This window comes from Leptonychotes weddellii, chromosome 10, assembly GCF_054177405.1.
Source record: "Leptonychotes weddellii isolate Sample4059 chromosome 10, ASM5417740v2, whole genome shotgun sequence".
Classification (NCBI taxonomy): domain Eukaryota; kingdom Metazoa; phylum Chordata; class Mammalia; order Carnivora; family Phocidae; genus Leptonychotes; species Leptonychotes weddellii.
The window spans coordinates 103,214,913-103,241,576 of record NC_138378.1 but is presented as its reverse complement, the minus strand read 5'-3'; the positions used below and the strand labels follow the sequence as shown (position 1 = coordinate 103,241,576).

The 26,664-nt window shown below is 40.6% G+C and overlaps 1 protein-coding gene across 7 annotated transcripts in view; it reads left to right on the top strand.

The window, feature by feature from the left end:
- BABAM2 (BRISC and BRCA1 A complex member 2) overlaps positions 1–26,664 on the top strand; it is a 389,902-nt gene that overhangs the window by 204,659 nt on the left and 158,579 nt on the right. For all 7 annotated transcript variants that reach the window (XM_081796995.1, XM_081796999.1, XM_081796994.1 and 4 more), the window contains one exon: positions 9,627–9,736. In XM_081796995.1, the coding sequence (XP_081653121.1) occupies positions 9,627–9,736 (110 nt within the window). The remainder of the gene's footprint in view (positions 1–9,626; positions 9,737–26,664) is intronic.

Below are 26,664 nucleotides of genomic sequence, written 5' to 3'. Positions count from 1 at the left end.
TTCTCATTCGTCCCCACTTTTCTCCACGTGTTGGTTTTCTTCTCTCACGCTACAGCCTCGCCTCTTCCATGTGTGGGGAGTATGACTAGTGACAATTTCCTTTGCCTCTGCACAGGGACTGGCCTACACTTGGCTCCCAAGTTCACAGATCTTGAAGAAAGGACTGGTCCTACCCTGGACCCAGGGGCTAGGAACAGGCAGCTTGATCAGGAGCACTAAGTGTTGGGTCTAGAAGAGAGAGTGGCTTCCCAGGAGAAGAGAAGGTGCCAGGCAAGCCTTGTCACAGATGTCCATTATATCCATTACCACTTTACATCTGTGCTTCTGTCACTTAAAAAGAGCGATGTAGACTATTTATGTAAAAGCCGTATCTACCTTTTCTTTAAATTATGGAGACATACAGGGGATATGGTCAGTGGTGTTCATATTTGTTCCATACGTGCTCAAGTAAAACACTGTTGTTTTAACTTGTTTTCTGGGGCTCTTGGATAAAAGTCTGGCACAAGGTTCGTATTGGGGTGTGTGTGTGTGCAGAATCACAACACAGAGGATGTCTGAAGATGCGGTTCAGTGTGATTTGTAAAGCAGTTGCAAAAATGGATGTTTATTTAAATAAGCTCAGCTCCTTATTGGACTCATTAAGAACACAATTGTTAGGACAGCAGAGGAAATCCCATATTCCAGATTCTTTCTCTAAAAATGTTGGTGAGTAGAGAAGGAAGTAGAAGCAAGGAGACATCCTTTGCTTCTAGTGAGGACCCTAGCTGTACTGCGGAGGCTCTCCTCCCCTCCTTCCCCCGCCCCCGGCCTTTTCTGGAGGAAAGGCTCCAGTTCACACACCTTTTAGAGCGACGATGCTGTGACTAGTCAAAGAATGTTGGTGAATCGCAAGGCTACGTCTGTTAGGTATGATAACTGAGGGGACAGGATTTGACCAGTGAAATCTTGATCATTATTATTTTAAAAGAGCCAGGATTTTTTTCTCCCAAAGTTTATTTGTACAACATGTGTTTCAATTTAGCTTTATAAACAGAAGCTATAACCACCATGTTAAGGGTAAGTACAGCTTTGCAAGCAGATTCCTGCATAAACGAGAGCAACGAAATGGTCTTTGTTTATGAAGATAATAAGCAAGATATAAATTAAAATAAACCCCTAACCCCATACTGTATCATGACATCTAGTAGTAATGAACTCAAGATGTCACTTTTAAAAAACATGGGTAGGTGACAACAGCTCTCTCCTGGTGTCCTGGACTCACCCTCTAAGAGCTGGCTATTTCAAGAACATTGCAGTTTCCCTTTCCTGACCTGACAATCAGCTCTGCCTATTTTCACTGAGTATAGTTAGTTAATCATAGAATGTGCCTAACCATACATAATTGAAGGAAGGTTGATACTGTGGCTTAGAACTCCACAGGCCTCCTCAGTGTTCTTAGAGAAGCCATCCTTCCTTCTTAACTGGGTCTGTGTAAAGACGTCAAATGAATACATTTTATGTGGCATAGTGATCTTTATAGCTTTTAGTCTTTATACTCTTAAGGATTTTAATTTCTTGTTCCATAGTTTTAAAAAGAGAACATTAGGGGCATCTGGGTCGCTCAGTGGGTTAAGCGTTTGACTTCAGCTCAGGTCATGATCCCAGGATCCTGGGATCGAGTCCCACATTGGGCTCCCTGCTCAGTGGGGAGTCTGCTCGTCCCTCTGCCTGTCACTCCCTCTGTGCTCTCTCTTCTCTCTCTCAAATAAATAAATAAAATCTTTAAAAAATAATGAAAAATAAAAAGTAAACATTAAAACACATAAAGCATATACTTCTTAATTTATTTTGAATACCCATTATGTGCCTGGTATAGGCTGGGTAGTCTCCTTGGGTACAAAGGGAGTAATGGTTCCTGAAGATGCTCATGGTGTTTTGGAACATAGAGGATTTAGACACTAAATGGAGAACAAGTTAAGTGTATAGTAAATCTGTGATATCTTTTCTGCATATGGGTTTTTAAGTTTTTTATAACTTTGGGCATTGATACTGAGTCTATTCTTTGTGCCCAGCAGCATGTGTGGGGGTATAGCATTGTGGCTAAGAGTCCAGGTTCAAAGTCAATATACATGGCTTCAGAACTCATCATCACCATTTAATCTCTCTCAGTCTCAGTTTCTTTATTTGCAAATGTATAATAATAGTACCTACCCTTTAAGGTTGTTATGATGATTATGTGAGGTAATGCATATAAAGCACTAAGCAAAATGACTACTGAGTAAACAATGAATAAATATCAGTTCTTATTATTAGGCATAATAGGAAGTAGAAGATCTCTACCCTGCCTTCAAGAAATTCTATTTGGAATATAAACTATATACTGCTTAAACAGCAAGGGAAATTCATGAAGAACATGATAACAGCCAAGGGCAGGCAAAGATTACATTGCAGTTGAAAGGAATCTTAATGGAACAAGTGAATTTACAATGAGAGTTTTAAAACCATGTCAATTAAAAGGAAAGAAAGAGCTATTTGATAAGGGGATGGCTGGTGTCAAAGTGTTAGTCAAGATCTGATAAAGTATATGGGGAATGGCCCAGTTTGACTAGACTACGCTGGGAGATTCTTTTTACTCCCATTTCCATTTGAAGAAACCAAATCAGAAGTAACTCTCTTAAATGCTGCCTTCCTCAGAGATATCAAAATATCAGAGGAGTTTTCAGGGTTAGGAGCCACACCAAAGGCAAAAGAGGCAGACATGGCACCCACTTATTGCTCGTCCTCGTCTATTTGGCTCAGCTTCCTTTCTCTTGGATTTGTTTTGCTTTCTGACTCTGCTGCTTTCCCTGGCACTTGTACATTTCCCAGCATTTTGGTGAAGAGGAAAGTGACCTGATTTCTAAAATGACCAGTGTCATTATTGGACAGAGACCCCTTAGCAGTGAGACTAAGGTCTTACCTACATCATTTTCCTTGTTCTTCAGTCTTTCTTTTGCTTAAAATTTAATTCCATTTCTGGCATATTCATTGTCATGTCTTAATGCCAGTAGAATCTAAACCCAATTTTGATTGGGCTGCTTGTATTGATAGACAACGCAAGAGATCCAAGAGATCTTTCTATCCTGGGTCTCCTGTCTTAATGAGAGTCCACTGCTGAGTCCACAAACCACCTTTCACCACTCTCTTTAATCTTCCATTCCCTCCTTATTCCTTTTCCCCTTTCCCTGCTTTAATTTTTCTCCATAACATTTGTAACATGCTATGTATATCTTACTTACTTTGTTAAATGCGTGAATGAATGGTAGCACTGTGAAAGTTTTGTTCTCTTGGAGAAACTTGACTTTGAGAAATCTAGATTTATGTAGCTTGTTGATGTGTCCATAGTATCAAAATATTGGGGCCTCTAAAGTACAAATCTTATTTAGTATTTTTAAAAAATAAGGATCTGTTTTGGAAGTTTTTAATTTGCTTACAGTTGTTCAAAAACTGATAGCTTTTTGTATAAAGAGGTGTTTCCTGAGACCTAGTTTTAGTCACTCTTGGAATCATGATTAGTCCTGGGTCTAATTTAATACCATTTAAGTGTAACTCAGAATGGTTCTTACTTGATTTTTGACATACTGTATAGTGGCTTCTTTATAGTCCTTATTGTCTACAAACTAGTTTTGCTAGGAATGGTTATAGACTTGTTTTTATCCTTTTGAATTGAGGAATACAGTGGCTTTTTTACAGTCTTCTTAAGTGACCTGTAATTTGTAATATTTATTGTTCAGCTCATGTCTGTCAGCAATAGTTAACTGGTAGTTTGTACCTATATTGACATTCAACATATATTGTTTAATGGCTGCTAGCCTCACTTGGAATTAGCACATCAAAGGGATACAGCATAATGATAAATTGTGCTTGTGTTTACTTTCGTTTCCAAGGCTAATCGTTGTTTTTTTCTACACCCTTTTGATATTTGTAAAGAGCCCCAACTGAGAATAGTTATATGAATAAGTCATTATGACCTACACAGAATGTTACCTCTTATTAGGAGGTGCATCTTTTGCTTGTATATGGTTCAGACTTGAGTTTTCTTTAACAAAATCTTAAGTAGTCATAGATTTAAGGAAAAATGAAATAGGTATTGAGAATTTTCCTAACTGAAAGTACTTTCTGTTAACTCCATCATTTACTCATTCTTACAATCTTTCCAGCATTAATCAGTTTTTTTTTTTTCTCCAACCAGTTTGCCATATATGTGCTGTTTCAGACATTGAGTATACAAAAACAAACAGGAAAAGCTCCCAGCCTGCAAGGAACTCACCACCTAGTGAATATTCACTATAAGCCATAGGAACCTCTTTCTGTTCTATAGCCAAGTGCTGAGCCAGATCCATTGTTAAGTCTCAGCAAAATATCATGGCCATTATTTCCTTGCCATATGTATATCAGCGCCTGATAACGCTTTGGTAAAGGTAGGAGGCAATACTCTTTTTTGCTTCAGCAGATTTGACATCTTTCCCCCCATTTTAGCCTCTGCAATTTTAGATGGTACAGATAGAAAGCCTTGAAAATGTATACTTGTGCTTTTTTTTTTTTTAAAGATTTTATTTATTTATTTGACAGAGAGACAGTGAGAGAGGGAACACAAGCAGGGGGAGTGGGAGAGGGAGAAGCAGGCCTCCCGCGTAGCAGGGAGCCCGATGCGGGGCTCGATCCCAGGACCCTGGATCATGACCTGAGCCGAAGGCAGACGCTTAACGACTGAGCCACCCAGGCGCACCTATACTTGTGCATTTTTAAGTGTCCCCTACTACACTATAACCTCCCCCTGCTTTCCAAATGTTGCCATTAGTGGTTACAATAATCATCTGTAATGTTAGCTTCTAAGAACCACAGTACAAGAGCTTCTTTTATAATTCTCCCAGATGGGAAGGAACACATGTACAAGCCTGTTAGAGTTGCAGAAACTGGAAACAGTACTGTGTAGATTTGTATTTTTGGAACTCTTTGGGCTTATTTAAGCACTCAGAGTCAAACTTAGGTATCCATTAGAAATCAAATACCAATTCAGGGGAAACTCATGTGTCACACCAAGGCAAGTAAATTATATTAAAAGTAGTTCATAAAAGGAACTCCTGGAAACAACTGTTTTCCTATTCAGACAAATATTTCATGTACTTTTTGCAGGATGCCAGATGATAAATGTTGATTATATAAACCAGGGTCATTCCATTTGTTTGGAGGACTGTCTGAGCATTTCTGTTCTTTGCTTAAATAGCAGTGAAATGAGAAGTTAAAAAGTAGGAAAAGGAAATAATTATAAATTATCCAGGTATATGGAGTGAAGCTGCTAATTAAAAAGGTTTCCAGTGGCCTCTCGTTTTTTGCAGTGTTTTTTTTTTTAAAGATTTTTATTTATTTATTTAACAGAGAGAGAGAGAGCACAAGCAGGCAGAGCGGCAGACAGAGGGAGAGGGAGAAGCAGGCTCTCTGCCGAGCAGGGAGCCCGATGCGGGGCTTGATCCCAGACCCTGGGATCATGACCTGAGCCGAAGGCAGCCACTTAACTGACTGAGCCACCCAGGTGCCCCTTGTTTTTGTTTTTAACCAGGTTTTGTGACTTGTGGTCAGCACCTTGACCTTTAACAAGGAAACTCAATCACTGGGGGAAGGTGTCTGAAAATCAATGTTGGTTCTTTTTTCATTATTTTACTTTAAGATGACCAATCTAACACTAAAGAGGACTACTTCTATACTTAGATCATCAAATGAATTTGTCTCTCTGAATGTGAATATTTTCAAACTCAGCTTCCACCTTAGTTTTAGATATTTTATGAGTTTTAGAGTTGTGTTATAGAATTACATAGTTTCGGGGCGCCTGGGTGGCTCAGTTGTTAAGCGACTGCCTTTGGCTCAGGTCATGATCCCAGGGTCCTGGGGTCGAGCCCCACATCAAGCCCCCTCCCTGCTCAGCGAGGAGCCTGCTTCTCCCTCTCCCACGCCCCCTGCTTGTGTTCCCTCTGTCGCTGTCTCTGTCAAATAAATAAATTAAAAAAAAAAAAATAGAATTACATAGTTTCTATTTGTTGAGACCTAAGTAATTTTTAAAATTTCCATCCTCATTTTACAGAAAGGAGCATTCAACGTTGAATACTTAATCATCTGTCAAAGAGCAAGAAATGATAACTGAACTCAGATTCCCAATCTTTACTCTCCTTTTGAAACCAATGGTTCTAGGGACGTTGGTGTATTATGGGGGCAGGAGCAAGGAGTCAGTACTGTTTCCAGATAACACTGCTGAAGCAACTTTTGTAAAGCCAGTTCCTGAAAAGCACTAGGTGTGGAGAATAAAGGTTAGAAATTAGCATTAATTTGTTTACTGTTGTATTCATTCAGCAAACATGGAGTGGTTTCTGTGTTCCAGGCACTGTACTAAGGTCCTCCTCTTATATACTCCCTAAATCATACTATCTAAAACACATTCCAGTGGCATTACAAATCTCCATGTAAAAATAAAATGTTAGATGAAATGCTAGGGAAGTAAATAACCTCAGAGTTATTGACCAGATTTAAGTTTATAGAAATCTAAATTTTCTGTGCTGTCAGAAGAGTCCCCAAACAAAGTAAAAAGCCAAAAGCTGGACTGAGAGAAAATATTTATAACACATGTGATAGACCAGGGTTAATAAGCCCAGTAAACAGCAACAACAAGGAAAGTCCAAGAGGCTTTAGGGCAAAGGATTTGATCAGAGAAGTGACAGAACAGATGGCCAGTAAGCAAGTAAAAAGTTGCTCAGCTTTAGTCATTGAATCTCAACTGAGGCCCCATTTTCCAGCAGTCAGACCGCCAACATTAAACTGCAGAATGACCACAGCTGGTGTTATCAGGTTATTCAGGATGAGCAGAAACAGGTGCTCTCTCCTACTGATGCAAGTTCAGGAGTCCAAATGTAAAGTGCTGTAAAATTTTAGAAAAGTAATCTCAAACTATTAAAATGTAAAATGTTCATAACCTTTGATTTAACAAGCTCAGTTTTCGTTACCAATTTGGAAGTATAATACATATATATCCTTTTTATGAGCATATTTAGTGTAATACTATCAAATGGCTAAGAACTACAAACAACCTGAATGTTGCTAGGGGAATGGTTAAAAAAAAAAAAAAAATCCATGCCATGGAATATTATGTGGCTATTTAGGAAGCAGTTGGTAGATTGATATGTATAATACAATTCCATTAAGGAAAACAAAACAGAAGGTTAAAGAGCTATTTATATGCAAGTGTGTGTATGTGTATATGTGCTTATGAGCATAGAGAAAGCTGTTTGAAGCTCCATACACAGTTTAATACTGGTTACCTTTAAAAGTGGAGGGCGGAAGAGCTTTTTCTTAGAAGCTTCTGTACGGCTTGACTTGTTACAACAAGCCTGAATTTTGTCATGTAAAACCAAAAAATAATTGACAAATAAAAGGATAAAAAACACGAAGCATGAAAAGGGAGGAGGGAAGTGGTCCGAGAGACAGAAGATCGGAGAGTGTAGTTTCCTAGGAGCAAGAAACTGAGAGTATTTCCAGAGGAAAGAGATCATCCATGTCAAATACTGTTCAGAGACCAAGTAAGATAAGTCCAGAGAGGCATTTGCTGTGTTTTGTGGATGCCTTGGTGAGGGCAGTCCCGATGGCCTAGTGGGGTCAGAAGGCCATCTCCTGTGCTAAGGGATAATGGGAGGGAAGGGAGTAGAGACTGGAAGTGCAGACAGCTTTTTTTAAGATTTTTTTTTTTTTTTTTTTTATTTGAGACAAAGAGAATGAGAGAGAGAGCACATGAGAGGGGGGAGGGTCAGAGGGAGAAGCAGGTTCCTTGCCGAGCAGGGAGCCCGATGCGGGACTCGATCCCGGGACTCCAGGATCATGACCCGAGCCGAAGGCAGTCGCTCAACCAACTGAGCCACCCAGGCGCCCCGCAGACAGCTTTTTTAAGCAGTCTGTGAAGGAGAGGAGAGAGATGGGAGAGAATGCTGTGTAGAGACTGGCATGATTCTTTTCTTTCTTTTTAGAATTTTTATTTTTTATGTTTTAAAGATTTTACTTATTTATGAGAGAGAGCGCGCACGAGCAGGGGGAGCGGCAGAGGTGGAGGGAGAGGGAGAAGCATACTCCCCACTGAGCAGGAAGCCTGAAGCGGGACTTGATTCCATGACCCTGGGATCATGACCTGAGCCAAAGACAGACTTTAACCAACTGAGCCACCCAGATGCCCCTTTAAAGTTTTTATTTTTTAAGATGGGAGAGACTTCTGGTTCTTGCCCCTTTGTATCCTTGCCACACGTGCATCCTGTAGGCACAATAGAAGGCAGAGTGAGGATGAGGTCAGAGCTGAGCTGGACGAGTGTGATGACCAGCTTCCCACGGTACAGGAAAGGAAGGGGTGAGGTTAGTTTTAGACAGAAGCAAGAACCCTGTATCTGAGGATCTCAGTGCTCACGGTCAGTGATTCTTACAGTCTAGATTGGGACCCTCCTAGGATGGCAAGTGGGCCCTCCAGAGGACCTGTGAACCAATCCAGAACTATAGGCCAGTTCTTACCAGTCCTTACGGGTGAAAGATGTGCAGTCCTATTAAGTTTTCAAAAAATTTATATTTGACTTAGAGCCACTACCAACCACAAGTAAAATGATTAAGGGTTACTAAAATATGGTATTCACAAAGTAAAACCATCTTGCTACTAGAATTTATGCTAACTCAGTATTTTATTCAGAAGTCTGGCAAACATTCAGTGCTTGGCAATAATCACGAACCTATAAATCCCAGTTTTGACTCAGGACACTTCATCAGTGTTGGCCTGAGTTGGTTATGACATTCGATTATCACTATTCTTGCTTTTAAATTATCAATTACAGGAAGTTTAGCTTTGTCGTTACCAGTTTAGTTTATTATGGGTTGTTAACCTCTCAATGTTTTTTTGGTACGTATTTGGATCAACAGTGTTTTTGTCCTATAATATTCTGATAACCAGGCTTTTAAGATATGTGTGTCTTGTGGTTCATATATGAATCATGCGCAGTTGTTTGGCAAAGTCAATGTGTACGTAACCCCCTGCCATTTGCTTTTATGGTGGCACAGTTCATAGCGATAAGTTTCTTGGGAATTTTTGCTATTTAAGTAACTTACAACATACTATCAAGGTATATATAATAAAATTACAGGGTATTTTAAGATTCTGTTGTCTTATGATATAAATCATGTTCATATCTCCTGTTCTTCCTATAAAAGGAAAATTACAAGCCATTTATATATACATTATAAAAATTATAAGACATTACATATATCATTAGCAACATGTTTACTGCAATTTGTTAACTGTGCTTTTGACTAATTCTTGGTTGTCGCCAGATTCACTTTTCCCCTCTTGGAATGGGGGTACAAATGAGATAGGTGGGAGTCTTCTCCTCACCATGGTCAGCTCTGGTCAGAAAGTTTGAAAGTCACCACTCTAGGGAAGTGATTGGCATGTGGCAAAGGATGCGCAGAGCTGCTAAATTCAAATCCAGGTACCGGAAACGCTCTAGCCTCAGTGCCAGTGGGCTGTGAGCTCAGCCCCGGAAAGATGATATGAGAGCAGGGACTGATGACATTGTGTTTTTCACTCCCTGTTTAAGGATGTAAATGAAGACCCTGGAGAAGATGTGGCCCTCCTTTCTGTCAGTTTTGAGGACACCGAAGCCACTCAGGTGTATCCCAAGCTGTACTTGTCACCCCGAATTGAACAGTAAGTATCAACATCATTCATTTTATGTAGCCTGGTGTTTCTCCTTGTTAGCCAAACATGTCTTGATAATTTTGCCACTCTTGAACTCTTAAGGTGATTTCTCCTTATTGACTTTCATTTTCTTAAAAATGAGTTGTGTCAGGAGTTTAGATTGCAGAGTAAATGCAGTTAGTATTTGCCACTGCAGTCTCTGGATGAGTTTTAGTTGTGCAACTTGTGATATGAATACTGTACCTTTGTAGAGAGAGATGAGTAGGCAGGCGGAATACGAAACTGCGACTCCGTCCAAATGTTCCCTGGGTACATATGGTTATAGCCTAAAGAGGACTGCTCAACAGCGTCCTATCCAATTTCTTATATTTTTGTAAGTTTTAGTTATTTGTAAAAATGTAACTGGCCTCCTGAAAATATTAGCAAAAACTTATTCGGAAGTTAGTAATGGTGATCTTAAAAGCAGGTAGCTTAAAAAGATGACACATTTGAATTTCCCTTCTGTGTCTGAATAGCACTATATAATTTTACACAACTTTCAGGCTCTAGGGTACAAGTAGTTTGATATACCACATTTATGTTTTACCAAGTAACTTTACTCGTTGGTAATGAATTTTACGAGGGCTAGCGTCACAATGTGCTTATTGTTAGCTGAAATGCTTCAGAAGCTTATTCTACTTCAAAGGAAGCTGAGGCTCATTGAAAATAGATTGTAAGCAGATTTGGTTGGGAACTTCTGACAGGACAGATTTTCCATCGACAGAGAGAGTTTTTACAGATTCTGATTTGAAATGTATGATTAAAAATCTCTGTCAGTCAGTCAGGGTTGGCTGATTTCTGTCTGTGAGGTATGGTCACAATCCAGCATTCATATCCTGAGTCATTTTTACTCCCTCTGGCCCTGGTTGTTCAACTTCGTGAATCATGGACACACCATCTTCCACACTGATAGAAGACATAGGTGTTCATTGTCACGTAGCGGTGACGAGGAGCATCAGTAATCTACAGGCATTCTGTCATTTTTTTTTTTTTTAAAGATTTTATTTATTTATTCATGAGAGACAGAGAGAGAGAGAGGCAGAGGCAGAGGGAGAAGCAGGCTCCCCGCAGAGCAGGGAGCCTGATGCGGGACTCGATCCCAGGACCCTGGGATCATGACCTGAGCCGAAGGCAGACGCCTAACCAACTGAACCACCCAGGTGTCCCAAGCATTCTGTCCTTTATTTGTATACCACGGAGAGCACCTAGGACAGGATTTTACAGTAGCACACAGTTCACTGAATGCTTTAATTTTTAATTGAAAGTACTAACCCATATCGGTAAAGACGCCAAAGAGTGTTGGAGGCAGTATGATGAACCGGTAATAAATAGGCCAGGGCTCTTGGGGTGAGCATATCTGCTTTAAACCCGGGTCCTGCCACTTACCAGTTGGTAAAATCTTTAACGTCTTTGAACTTGCTTCAAAATGGGGCTAGTCATACCTATTTTATAGTGGAATTTTAAGGATTATATTAAGCACTGTTCTTATTGCATTAATTGCCGTGCCTGGTACTATAGCTCGTGGGAGCTATTAAGGTTGTTGTTATCGATAGCGCTCGTGGGAGAAGAATGCATGAGGGAGTGAGTGGTTAGGATAAGTTGGGGCAGAAAAGGAGAGGATGGGTAAATAAGTGAGCAGATACTAGTTCTAAGTCGTCACTCTGTACATACGCGATGAATTAAGAAGGTATGTTGGTGATGAGAAAAGAGGGATCTCAATGAAACCATCACAAGATGTAGGTAATAAGAATATTATTAGTTAAGCTGTAGACAGGAATTTGCCAGCCTGGAAGAATGATTTTCTCAGCACCCACGTTATTTTCCTTTGAAGTTACTACACCTGGTTTGCAAATAAACTTGCTATTAAAATATTTCTCCCTCTAAAAATCTGAGATATGATGTGACAAATTATCAGTGAAGGTTATATTTGAAAAGTTATTTCCTCTAAAATCTAGCTTTCTACATGTCCTCCCTCTTTTTTCATGTTAAGAACTGGCTGCATCTTACTTTTCCAGGTCAGTTTCTTACACTTTTCCCTCCAGTAGCCTGTCGTTTAGCCAGACTCCCATCACCGTAACGTTTCTTAATTTACCTGTGTGCTCTTGCCCATGTGCCTTTGCTAAAGCTGTTACCTCCGTGTGCAGTCAGTGCCTTCTCTAACACCCTTTTCCTGTTGAAATAGACCTTTCCAAGTCCTGTCTCTGCCATTTCTCCTGAGCACCATTGGGCTGCCTTCTCTAGCCATTCCCTGAACTCTTTTAATACTGAATTTGTGTCAATTAGAATCTGCTCATCACAGATTTAGTTAGTGATGTGTATTTGTTTTCCCATCTTTTACTAAATTGCAAGCTACTCCAGGGCAGGAACAAGTCTTTTCATTATGTTAATGTCTTGCAGAAATGCAGTGCAGGGGGACTAGGAGCCTGGTTGGCAGTATAATGGGTCAATAAAAAATTCTTACCCCTCTGCTGCACTGAGGGGTCTTATATCTTTCTTGGTTGATACAGATTGCCTTAATAGAACTGCCTTTGTAATACCAATGAAAACTGCCAAAAGTTCTTACATCCTTGAGTAGAAGTTTTAAAAATGAGGTTTCAATGGGGCGCCTGGGTGGCTCAGTTGGTTAGGTGACTGCCTTTGGCTCAGGTCATGATCCTGGAGTCCCGGGATCGAGTCCTGCATCGGGCTCCTTGCTCAGCGGGGAGTCTGCTTCTCCCTCTGACCCTCCCCCTTCTCATGTGCTCTCTCTCTCATTCTCTCTCTTTCAAATAAATAAATCTTAAAAACAAATTAAAAAAAAATAAAAATGAGGTTTCAGAAAAAAGGTTAAAATGGAAATTGGCCAAATTTGTGGTATGACTTTCTAAGGGCTTACATAGTTACTAAAGTTATTAATATCTTTGGTTAACTCATGCAGAGTTCAGTGTATAGAACGGAGGTAATGACATTTCAGTAAGGGCAAGGTTATAGGATAGATTTTAAGAACTGAATGAGGAGAGGTTGGTACTGGTCTTTGATATTGTGTTAAGGTCTCATTTGTTTTCTCTGTTTCATACTATCCTGTTAACTTGGAGCCATCCAAGCATTGATTATAGACTCAGACTTGGAGAGTGCTCTCAGGAGTCATGGGGAAAGCATTCCATGTGGCCCCGCCCAAAGCCAGTGCCAGATGCTTGCCCTAAGCTGAGGCTTGTATTCTTTTTGGCTTTTGCTATGGCTCTTTCTAGGAAGTTCCAAGCCCCATGCAGTGCATTTGACAGGCAGGGGTCCAGGCCTGATCAATGTGGGTCAGTGATAACATAGATCAATGGCCTGATCCACATGAGGTGAAAATTGGCAAGAAAAGACTTGCATTCCCTCTCTCTGCTCTCCATGGGCATAGAAAGGTATCTTGAGCCTGGGAGATACCTCATTTCAGTCTGCCTAATGTTTCTCTGCCCTACGTTGTCCATGCAGTGGGCAGGAATATTATGCTTACACTAACTAGTCCTAGAAATAGGAAGAGGCTCCTTTGGGTCTTGTCTTCACATGTGGGAAGAGGGATCAATTTGCTGTACCCTAAAGATTTCTAGGGACATGGTTACCAAATGTCCTCAAATTAGACAATCCCCACAAAAGGGAACATCTGTCAGAGACATGGGGTTGAAAACTCCCAAGTGTATTATAATGAATGAAGCTCTAAAATATAATCCCACTTCAGAAGTCTGTCTTTTTGCCCAGGATCCTGGAAGAGTTTCTGGTGTTTCTGGTGACACTGGAGCCTGACTGTGCGCCTTTATGGTGTTTAGATGTATGTTATTCCTGGTCTCCCACTGTGCATGTGTATGGCTTGCAAAGTAAAGCTTCGGAGAACTGCGCATTCTTCTTGCACATGGGACATTTATGAAATACACTTATTTCAGGCTCTCTATACATTTGTTTTCCAAGGAACCCAAACCAGTCAGGTAAATGAGACACTAAGTGCAGTTCATTAAACAAAACAGAACCAGCTAGTGGTCAGTTATGCAAAATAGACTTCAGTTGAATATTAAGGGAGGGGGAAAAAAAAACCCTAGTTTCTAAGCCGGTTGCCTTTTTTTTCCTGGCAGACAAGCTGGCCTTGCAAGGTTACATCATCAGACCTGGCACCAAACCTGCTCTCCCTTTCCCTCCTTCTCAGACTGTTGGCAGTACCAGCAGCGACACCAGAGGTGAAACGGGCACTTCTCTTTCCCGAAAGGTGTGGGCCTGTTTCTTGGCTTGAGCCCGTTGGTGGGAGTGGTTTGAAGAAAGCCAGCTTGTCACTCCCTGTGCTGTTCCCACTCGGTGCATAAAAAGAGGATTTCAGCCCCTGAGGCAGACCAGGTGGCATCTTTCACAAGTACAGAATTTGTTTTTAGAACTTTTTGTTGTTAAGTTACAGTCCGCCTTAGAAATAAGTCCTCAACGCTTAGCAGCCCACAGATGCTCACCATTGGGGAGGCCCGTGTGCCCGCAAGTACTTTCAGGCAATGAAAGCACAAGAATTGACCAAGTGTCAGGCCCTTGGCTGGGTGCTTCAGAGGATATCAAGATAAATGAGATATGGCTGTGCCTTTATTAGTTTGCTTGATTGTAAGGGAAATAAGAACAGATAGGGCAAGTCCCAGCTCGTGTTTTAGTAGAAAAGGCACAGTAAGACTTGGCATCAGAGGCCCCTGGTTCTTCCACTCATTACCTGGCAGTCTTGGCTCAAGATACTTAGCCTTTTGAAGCCTCACTCATGGCATCCTCTGCAAAGGTGGGTAAATCCTCTTTCCATTTCATTTCCTCCAAGGGGGACACAGAGGAAAGCGCCCCCTGCAGCGTCGGCATGCGGACGATGCTCAGGTAGTGCTTCTTGAGTTGTACAGATACCAAAATCCGACTTTGTGAGTACTGTGAAAGTACAGGGCGGGACGAGATCATGTTTCCATTTGACTTGGTGGAGAGGGGACTCTGTGGAAGATTTTGGGAAGCCTGGCTCTTCTCGCACAATGTGGCTTCTCTAGAGATTAAACATGTGCTACTGTGAAAATCATAAAAATGTATTTGTTTAGTCCTTTCAAATGTTTAAAGTGCTTTCACTTGACCATCCCATCTGATCCTCGTGGTAGTATCCCTAACATGTTCTAGAATACATCTCTTTTCCTCTATGACCTGGAGTTCTTAGACCCTTCCCGGTCTCCTCCGCTGACTCTTCTTCCTTTTTCAACCCATTAAATTATGCTAAATTATGTTTCCCGCGATTTCATCCCCAGAACCCTACCTCTTTGTGGATGCCCCCCTAAATCCCCATCCCTAACCTCAGCTTTTCTCCCTGCTTGTAGATCTGCTTTTCTAGACGCTTGATACACCTGTCTGTCCATGTGTTCAGCTGACACCTGAAATTGGAAGTGTCTGCCACCAAACTCCTCATTCCTCCAGTAAACCAAGGTTTCTTCCTCACAGCCCTGTTTCTATTCAGGACACTCCCAGTTTCTTAGGCGTCCAGGTGCTGCATCCAAATGGTGTTAGCCAACCCCCGTTTTGTACTAGAAATCCTCCCTCCATTATATCTGTCCTTCTGGTCATTCCTACTGTCATTTCCTAGTTTAGTCCTTCAGTTGCTATGTCTCCTGATGGCCTTTTAACTTTTCTTCCTATGTTAGTTTATCCAGCACGGAGCTGTCACTGTCTTCCTGAAGGAAGTTCAGGTCATATAATGTTCTTTCCCTGCTCAGCACCATCAATGCACCCCCCCCCCGCCCATCACCAACTGAATTCAGTACACATCTCTCAGTGTGACATCCAGAACTTTTTCTCTTGTCATCCCAGCTGACCTTTCTATCCCGATCTGGGTTCTGTGTGTATCCTGTTGTTCAGCCAAGCTAGTTTTCTGGGATTTCCTGTGAACACACCTTGTATTTTTTTCACTTCCATATCTTTGCTTGGGCTGCTGCTTCTACGAGAATGTTGAATTTTATTTCCCTTTCCTGTAGAATTTGTCAAACTTCTGTCTATCCTCATAGATCTTCTCAGTCCCCACCTCTCCTCTGGAACTTTTCCTGACCACCACCACCTGCCTCCCCGGCAAGACTGCACTTTTCCCACCTGTGTTCGTGCCTCTGTTGTCATACTGTTTCCCTGGACTATACACTCCTTAAGGGTGGACCTCTGTTTCCATCATTTGAGGGCTAGTGAGCCACAGCCCATGTTCCGCCAAGCTGGCCCTGCCCTCGGGCCCTGCCTGAGCTCAGCTGCAGCTCCCACTGACTGGACTCCCTGGCAGATCAGAAGGTTTTGAACCTGTTGGATCCCTGTGCTACAGAGGCAAGTGGTCTCCAAAGTGCATGTGTCTTGTGGCCCAGCCAGCAGGCTTATTTCCCTTATGGGCCCCTGGTCATGTTTCCTAGAGGTGGAGCTTTATTTCCTAGATCAGCTGAATCCAGAAGGTGGTAAATATGCTTTTGATCTTATGTGACCTATCATCTCCCCCTGTTGTGGCCTCTCCAGCCCTCTTTTCCCTGCCTTTACCCCACAGTGTGTCTGGCCACCGACATGGTCACTTGGAACATTTGGATAGCCTGTAATCCAAAAAGGCTGGGATAAACTGAAACTTGTCTAAAGGGCCTAGGGAAAGGGTTGGGAGGAGCTGAAAATTAAAATAATACTACTTAGAATTATGGGTGAGATTTAATGAAATTATGGATATTAAATTCGGATATATCAGATAAAGTAAGTGAGCAAATTCAATATTTTGTGATTTTATTTAAATTTAGTACTGAATTCAACATCTTAATGGAATAGAAAATTTTTGTTTTAGATGCTCAAAAGATTTTTTAGAATAATTAGAAAAATTGTATAACTAAACACAGATTTTAAAGAAAAGATAATTCTTTGCCCCCCCCCTTTTTTAACCTACATCAGTTGTCTCAAGGTCTCAAATAAGACCCCAATCTCTTGGGGTGATTTTGTATCAGGATTTAAGTAATAGAACATCATAGTAAGCATGGTTTAATTTAGCTTTACTCATGTTTACTTGAGTCACTGAGATAATCCTATAATAAATATTGTGCTTCTAGAGTTTTTTTTTTTTTTCCTTTGATAAATATATAGTCCTGAGTATGCTAAGACAACCAGCTGTCAGGAGAAGATGTGTATTTGGTTTTAGTGGAACGAGCTATCTTAGCCTCTAGGGATTTGAGATGTTCGTTTTACTAGTCTGGGAGCAGGGCCAAAAGGGTTTTTCGTGACTTCGAATGGAATTCTGAAAAGTAAGTTCAGCAAGTTTTCATTAGTGAGTTTGGCCTTTTGTCTTGCCTGTGCCTCCCAAAAGATCAAGAGCTCAGCCTGCACTTTGAAACATTACCAAAAAGAACCAGAACGGAATTTAGTTGGGGGAGAAAATCAATCAGCCCCCAAATAGCATATTTTTGGAAACATTCTGGTGTAGAACTCCCACCTCCCCAGCTGCCTGAGTTGGTGGTGTATCAATGTTTTTATCTAGCTTTCTTTTTAGGCAGAAAAATATACAGTTCGCAAGAAGATGTATACAATAAGTCTGTGATAACTCAGATCTCATGGGTACGTGTTTCTTAAACTTGTTTGCCCCTGAAGCTTTGTCTTGGATTTATTTTGTGTCCGTGGGCAGTTCTGTGCCTTGTTTCTCTTAAGCACTGTTCTCCGGTCCACAGCATAATGATTAGCTTTACACTATAAGATATAATGTGTCTTCATTTAAAAAATCAGCCTAGCGCCTTTCTGCTCAAGGATTTTGTGCAGTGTTTTTTTCTGTAATGAAGATGAGAAGTTTATGATTTTCAATTTTACACTAAATTTCAACAGCAAAACTCTGTGCTGTTTTATGCAGTGTTCATTTGTATTTATTCACAAGTAGGAAAATATTCCTCAATGGAAGGTCTGAGATGTAGAGTGGTAGTTAACAAAAACATTAGGCTGTGTTATAGGTAGGAACAGAGAAATTAGAAAGTGGAAGAGAAAATGGCTTAGAATGTTCCAGAACGGATGGAAGATACCAATCCTCAGATAGAGGAAATACAGTGAATCTCAAACAGGCTAAGTAAAAAGAAATTGACACCTAGACACATCATCTGAAGTTGCAGAACAATCAAAAGATTGAAAGTATCCGAAGTTGACACACTGTGTTTTAAAGGAATAGCAGATTGACACAGACCTCTTTGAAAATCTGATGAGAGCCATGGACTTTAGCCCAGAAAAATCTACAGACACAGAAAGTTTAAATACAGTTTTGAGAGTAACACACCTGCCCCTGAAGCCAATTCACAAACCTCATTTGAGGATCCTTGTTCTAGATTTCAGTTCTGCATTTTTAATGCCTTCTATACCTCTCATGCTAGAATAATCTCTGAGGCTTCAGATTTCATACTTAAGGAGTAAATTATGGTCCAACACTACCCATTTCCCCTCCTCCAAAATCTACTCTTCCCCATGTTCTTTATTTTCCTTAATAGCTTGACTAGCCTCATGCCCACAGCCATGACACCTAGGCATCCTATTTTTGACCTTCCCCTCACCATGGTTGCCTGTATGTACACAACTATTGGCTGATTTTGCCTCCGTGGTATCTCATGTTCATCTGCTCACCCTCTCCCCAGCCCCATTTCAAGCCTGTGTATTTTACTGTTTGCCACGTTAATCTTTTGAAAGCAGAGCTCAGTCCGTGTCACTTCCTTGCTGAAATCCTCTTAGTGCCTCTTTTCAAGACAGGAGAGAAAACTGCATGTTGGTGTCCTGTCTGAGAAACCTGGGTGCTCAGCACACTTACAGCTGCCTACATTCCATGTATCCCAGACTCCTGAGCCACAGGTGATGGAACCAGGGATAGGGACTTCTGGGGATCCTCCTTAGTTTTCTTAGAAGTGTATTTGTCTTTGTTTAACAATTTTTATCCAACATATTTCAGTATTTTATAGCAGGAGGACCGCAGGCCGTATTGTGAGATCTGCTGCACTGTGTCTTGATTGTTCTAGTTTTCCACAAGAATTGACTATGATTTTAGATGTTCTTTGAGTGACATTCCGTAATATTCCACTGCTTTTTCCTGTTCTTCTTACTTCTCGTGTTTTTTAGTAAACCTCCCCCTTTGAGGTAACTTATCTGAGCTACTGTCGTCTCTTAGCTGGACTATTGAAATATTCTTCTAACTGGTCTTCCACGCCCACTCTTTCCCCACTCCTAGCTAGTTGCCAAACTGCAGGCAGAGTGGATTTTCTAAACAAATCAGATCTCATCATTCTTTAACAAAAAAAAAAGTTCATTACTTTTATTCACAAATGATCAATTACCAGCTTTATCCCACTGAAGGTTTTTTTTCCTGTATCTCCCAGACCTTCCCCTCACCATGGTTGCCTGTATGTACACAACTGTTGGCTGATTTTGCGCCCATGGTATCTCGTGTTCATCTGCTCACTCTTTCCCCAGCCCCATTTCAAGCCTGTGTATTTTACTGTTTGCTGTTTTAATACTACCTATTGTAGTCTTTCATCATGTTCTACCATTTTTTCCTTCATACTGTCTTGAAGTCTGAATTCTTCCAAGTCTTTATTTCTTCCTGTCCTGTTATTTCAGTTCCCTTCCCCTTTAATCCTTTCTGTCAAACCCTGGGTGAAAGTAGAGACTGATATGTAAAAAAGGGGGCATAAAATTATGAGAAAGATGGCCTTCAATACTTTATGGCAGTTATTCCCATCTCTTTCAAGTGTGAGGACCAGTTTTTAGTCAAAACCTTTTTCATGAGGGGGCGCCTAGATGGCTCAGTCGGTTGAGCTTCTGAGTCTTGGTTTTGGCTCCGGTCACCGCAATGGGCTCCGCACTGGGCGTGGAGCCTGCTTGGGATTCTCCCTCTCCCTCTGTCCCTCCCATCCCATGCACTCATGCTGTCTCTCAAAAAAAAACAACAAAACAAAACAAACAAAAACAAAAACACCTTTTACATGAGGACGGAAGGAGGGCTTGACTATAACCGGGCAGCACAAGGAGATTTTTTAGGATTGTTTTAGGATGATGGAATTGTTCGTTCTGTATCATGATTGTGGTGGTGGATATACAACTCTACACATTTGTCAAAACTCAGAGAGCTGTGCTTTGCAAAGAGTAAGTTTTACTGTGGTTAAAAAATAAATTGAAAAACGTTTCACAGATCTGTACAGATAAAAAGTAATACTTTTTAGTATTTCATGTGAATAAATGATGAATGCCTTTTAAATGAACTGCATTTTATTAATCACTTCAGTGTGTGTACATATTTGAGAAATGGATACATGTATATGCTTGTATGTGCTGTGTGTGTATGCATATATGTATACACACATTCATAAATCTATTTTTATATGTGTGATATATTACACATTTGATATTTATTTGGTCTTAAGGTGCTTGGTATCCAATAAATTAGTAAACCTTTTATATCGATGTAAGGCCCCACAGTGCCCTGAAGCCAGGAGATTGGGAACATTAGTAGTAAGGGATGTTTAATAAACGACCATTTTTCCACAAATTTTGTTGTGTATTATTTGTTTAAATAAAAGCATGTTTTAATTTATTTCTTGCTCTCAAAATAGCTAACATAATTACTATGTTCAGAAGCAGTTTTTAACCTTACTGTGTCTCCTAGTGGAATGACAGATCCACCCAGAGCCCTTCCATTCTCGCTCCTCTCTGCCCAACACAAACACCTGGGTTTCTTAGTTTAGCTCACGGTGAGGACAGAGGAACTCCAGAAGGAGCAAGGCTCCAGGGTATTGAAACCAAGACTTCGGAGCTCTCTTTTTGTGCTTGGGCTTGACCTGCATGAAGCTCTTTTGGTTCACAGCACTTCTTTTTCTAGGGCTCCTAGCTCTCAGATCTTCCACTCTTTTCTCAGACGAGTATGTTTCTAGCTACACGGTGATCTCTGAATCGGTCTATTACATTCATATAACATCTTCGTTTTCACAGCAGAGTGTGGGTGTGGATGGGGGATATGACAGTTGGATTATTAAAAAAAGTCGTCTTGCCTCATTGTCTTCTTAAAAAAGTATATGGTTATGTCCACAACATGGTTTCAAAGGGTAATTATTTAGTCCCGAAAGTAATGGCATGGTTCTTGATTACAAGTGTTTGGTGTAAGTAGGTAATGACTAAGGCTCTTAATGTATAAAATTCATATATAAAGAGGAACCCCTTATACTGTTGTTGGAGGCAAGGTCTAACATCAGTGATGTTGTCAGATTTTACTATGTGAAGTTTTATTAAAGAGCATGTAATTTGATCCTGGTATGTCTGATTTTAATTCCCATAATATAAGGCTCATAATTATATTGGAGTTTTTCTGTACTTATTAAAATTCAGACACGCTGTCTTTCACTAATGACTTTAATGAATGGAGAAGCCTTTAGTTTAAAACAAAACAAATGATGAGTTAACATAATATTGTAAATAGGACCATAACAGGGAATGAACATCCTGTCTGTGAACATTATCTTTTATAGACAGCTTCACCAAAATAGAGGCCATTCTTGAAAAAGACGAAAATCTGCAACCTTGCCAGATTTCAGCTAAACCAAACCATTACTTTGAAGAAGTTATGCATCAGTGGAAAACTTATTTTACTGACAGCCTTTTTTTTCTTTTTTTCCTACATACGAAGAACTTTCCCCTCCTACTTTTTAATCCCTCCCCTCCCTACTCCACCCCAACCTTTAAAAAGGATGATGTAAGATTGGATTGTTTTGTGCCAAGTGTTCATCCTGGAACAGATTTTTATAGCCATGTTTCTCTGAGAAGAGGAGTTTATGACCAAATGGTGATAACACTTCCATGTTTTCATTTCCTCCTCTGACCTAGTGCTTTTTTCCTAACTTTGTTGGAGTTTAATGTGACCAGTCCAATATGTGTGTTAAAGCCAAGGAAAATTATTTTGAAAGCTTTGAAGTTTTCATTAACTATAATATCATATATGATTCTTTGGAAAAAAGCAGATTATGGAGCATGTAATTATTCTAAAATTTTAGAATTTTGTATTTGTACACTAAGGAAACCCTTCAAAATATTTGTTTGTGGATATTATGTGTTTTGGTGACTGATCCTTATTATTTCCACTTTGTTAGGGCTATTCACTCTTCTTTTACTTTTTGTATACTCTTTCTTAAAAACACAGATAAAGCTGGGTCTGTTTGATCTTGGTCATTGGAGAATTTGATGTTACCAAGTGGTAGAAACAACTGAACTGGTCCTCAGCAGGGACGTGACTTGAAATACTTGGGCATAGAATGAAGCGAGAAAGAAGTAGGTAGATTTCTGTGTACTCACATGGCAGGTTTCTGAGTTGAAGAAAAAGAGGAAATATCAGAAAGATGAGCAGAATTATACATTTTTAGGTTAAAAAAGAAAGCTGGACTTCAAAACCATCATATGTATTTTCTGAGGGAGTGTGTCCGTGTGTGGGTGTGTATGTGTACACTGGGTGCTAGCAATAGCTAGTACTTGATGAGCACTTAGGGCATATGTGTAAGTATGCTGACCCATTAACTCATTCAGTCCTCACAACAACCCTATAATCGTAGTTGGTTACTACTGTTGTCCCTATTTTATAGATGAAGAGGCTGAAATTCAGAGAGGGCCAGAAATTTGCCTGAGTCACATCCCTAGCAAGTTGTGGCATCACCATTTGCATGTAGGTAGGTTGACTCGAACAGGATTGAGGGTAGAGATCAAAGGGAACTTCAGCTTACTGGTAATGTTTTGATTTTTTTTCAGTGTGAATCTAGGCATTTTAATTACGAAATTGAAATTCTTAAAAAATAAAAAAGTCTGATCGGAAGAAATTTACTGGATATTTGATGACTTACATACTTTTCGGTGGAACTTGTGTTCTGCACATAATAAATGGGATTCTTAGTGGGGCTTCTGAACATTTCATAATTGTTTGAAGTACTATGCAGTGGTCCCTGTCATCTACTACAGGGTCTCTCAACTTTGGCCCTGTTGACATTTTGGGCTGGATGGTTCTTTTCTTTAGGGGGCTGTCCTGTTCACAGGTGTTTAGCAGCGTCCCTGATCTCTGCACACAAGATGTCAGTAGCACCTGCCAACCCCCCAGTCACCACAGTTAACAATGTCAATGGTGTCACCTGGGCAAAAGGTGGCGGGGGAGGCAAAATCAGTCCAAGTTGAGAACCACCAATCTACTATCATTGCCCTTCAGGAACCTTCAAGAGTCTATCCGTACCTGTGCTAAGCTTGAGAAATATCTTTCCTTCACACCATCAAACTGTTTTCCTTTAGTTTATATAACAGTTGTTGTGCCAAGGTCATGCAGAACAATTAGGAATTGAAATAATGGATCCTTCAGTACTCTTCAGTTATTACTCTATTCCTGTCTTACCCCTAAACTCAAAGCCTCTAGTATTTACATATGTCATGTGTGCTATACAGCCAACTTGCTTTTAGGGTCTCTCCAAGTCACTGCCTACCTCGTGTCCTCCCTTAATCTCAGGAAGGAGGACCACAGCTCTCTACCTGGTACCGTATTTAAGGTGTGTTTCTCCATTTGTGTCTTTGATTTTTTTTTTTTCTACTTTCCATTCCACAGATGAGTATGTCCCAGTCGGTTCTCAGTTTCCTCACAGATTTTGGTGATCAGAGCAGTTTTGCATGTTTATACTTGGGGGCTGATTTTTATAACCTTATTGGAAGGGTCCCCCGCCGTTTTAGATCCAAAGGACTAATATATCCCAAAGATCAACAGGGCACAAAGCCCAGTTCTGCCTTTTGCCCAAATTCCCAACCTTCAGGAGATAAATGTAGAGAAGCCAGAAGCAGAATCTTCACCTCTGTTCTCCACAGCTGCAATACCCTTTATCCTGGCCCACCGGCTCCCACCCCCCAAGATTAAGTATTCAGTGGCATACAAAGGCAGGCATTGGCCAAGAGCACTGCTTTGCAGTAAGACAGATTTGGGATTAAGCCTGACTGCCGGTCTCTGGTACGTGACCCAGTGTCAGTTACTTAATCTGTATAAGTTTCTTCATCTGTAATCCTCACAGAGTTCTTGTCAGGATTGAATGAGAGAAGGGTTAGTGTATAAAGTGCTCAGTATAGTGCCTGGCACATCATAAACCCCTGATACATGGTAAGTTGCTGTTCTTATTACTGCTGTCACTGTCATCAACATCATCATCATCCTCCTCCTCCTCCTGAAATGTTTTTGAGAATTCCACTCCAGATGCTAGGCACTAGGACCTTAAGGTAACGTCAGCCCCCTGAATTCATTTAGGGTAAGCTAGTGGGGAAAACATAAGAACAGACATCTGAATGAGAGACAGAAATGAACTCAAGATTTCTGTAAGGGAGCAGCTCTTGACTTTTTTTTGGGTCACAACCCTGCTCCAAACTTGAGAAGCCCATGACAGCTATGACCACCCTTGCCCCTCCGACTCCAGATGATTTTGCATATTCTTCAGAGAATCCACAGACTTCCTTATGTACAAGCCCAGACCCTTTGGGGATCCGCTACCCTCAATTAAGAATCCTTTCTCTGAAGTTTCTTCTTGAGATACCAACCAGTGAGATGGCCACTGACCACTGCAGTGGGTAAGCTGGCTAAGGACAAAAATCACAGACAAGAGCAATCCAGCAACCTCTGAGCCCCAGCCATGACAGACGCTATGCTGGATACATTATAAACATTATTTCATTCAACCTGCGTGGTCGGAATTGCTGGCTCTCAATTGCATGTGTGGATTTTGAGGCACAGAATGGTTAAGTAACTGTCAAAGGCCAACAGTGAGTATGTGGCAGCAACAGGGCTCAGACTGATCTGTTATTTTCCACAGCCTTTGCTCTTACCTGCTACCTAATGCTTCACTCGAGGGGCCACAGAGGTCTGGCTGAGGGCAGTGAGTGCTGTGCTTCCGAGTATGGTCTGCAGAACACCTGCCTCCACGGGAGCTTGGGAGTTGGTTAGAATTGGATTCCTGAGGCCACCCACATTCTGCATCGAAGGTCTGGGAGTGGGTTCGGGAACCTGTGCCTTTAACAAGTACCAGGGGATTCTTAGGCTCACTAAATATTTTGGGAGTCACTGGTCATTTCAGTGCCATGTGGCTTAGAGTGCTGGACAGAAGTAAAACAAAGGACTTTGAAGGGCAGACAGAAAGAGCAAAGAGTATGCCCTCCATGTGCTCATGTCTTTATTTTATTTTTTTTTTAAGATTTTATTTATTTATTTGACAGAGAGAGACATAGCGAGAGCAGGAACACAAGCAGGGGGAGTGGGAGAGGGAGAAGCAGGCTTCCCGCGGAGCAGGGAGCCTGATGCGGGGCTCGATCCCACGACCCCCCGGGATCACCACCTGAGCCGAAGGCAGACGCTTAACGACTGAGCCACCCAGACGCCCTGCTCATGTCTTTAAATACTGCTTTTGTTTTAGCTCAGCCGTGGCTGTTTTAATCTGGGCCTTTGTGGATTTTAATTAATTTAGTCCACCCTTTCTTTTGCTGGAATTTGGCTTCCTACGCTACCTTCTCTTCCTGACTTTTCATCACTTCTTAAAAGTTGTGTTTTCTTCCCACTTTTTAATGATACTTACCCGTCCTAAGGCCCTCAAGAAATGCATTATGTCTGAAGCCTGAAATTGTCACCGTGAGTTTCAGGCATTCTGTCATTCTTTTCCTCTATTCTGTCTGGGCTTACTTGCCTTGCTTTGTCATTCTTCTCCTATACTTTGCCTTGCTATTTTTTAAATAGATTTATTGAGATATAATTTATACACCATACAGTTCGTCTATTTAAAGTAGACAATTCAACGTTTTTTGAGTGTATTTACAGAGCTGTACAACCATCACCACAATTTTAGAACATTTTCATCACCCTAAAAGAAACTCCATACTCATTAGCAGTTACTCCCCACCGTCCCCTAGCCCCCAGTAACCACTAATTACTTTCTGTCTCTGTGGATTTGCCTGTTCTGGACGTTTCATATAAAAAGGAGTCATATAATATGTGGTCTTTTGTGACTACACTTAGCATAATGTCTTCAAGGTTTATCTGTGTTTATCATGTACCAGAACTTCATCCCCTTTTTTTGATTAATAACACTCCATTGTATGAACACATTTTATTTATCCATCCATCAGTTAATGGGCATTTGGATTTTCTGTTTTCTATTTTCTATTATAAATGATGCTGCTACAAACATTCATGTTACAAGTTTTTGTGTGGATGAATGTTTTCAGATCCCTTGGGAGGAACATTCACTCAGGTTTTTTCTCCATTTTTTAATAGGGTTATTTTTCCTTTAATTATTGAATTGTAAGAGTTCTTTTTATATTCTGGATATTAGACCTTTAACAGAGACATGATTTACAAATATTTTCTCCCATTCTGTGAGTTGTCTTTTCACTTTCTTGTTGGTGTCCTTTGAAGTCAGCTACTTGTTGAAGTTCCTTTTGGCTAGTATTTTTATCTGCTTCTTACTATAATCGTATTTTATAGTTTTCCCACGTGCATATTTTCAACCTTTTCTACATTCGATCATTTAGCTCCCTCACTGAAGATCCAAATTGCCATTTCTTCATTTTATAACATTTAAACATACAAATTATAAACCTAAAATAACTGATACAGGATTCATATCCAGAAAAAGGAACTTAATAAGAAAATGGCAAAAAAAAAAAAAATCTTAAGAAAAATGGGCAAAAAGCATGGACACTTCACAAACAAGGAAGCATGGATGACTAATAAAATAGGAACAAATATCTCATCAGTGGGCCACTGTACATTGTTGAGTGGCTGGAACTATTGAGTAACTCTGGATTTTGCCTAGCCTCTGAGACCTTAAGACTGAACTGGGCTTTTGATAAGAACCAAAGGCTTGGAAATTCTTCAACCACCTAGT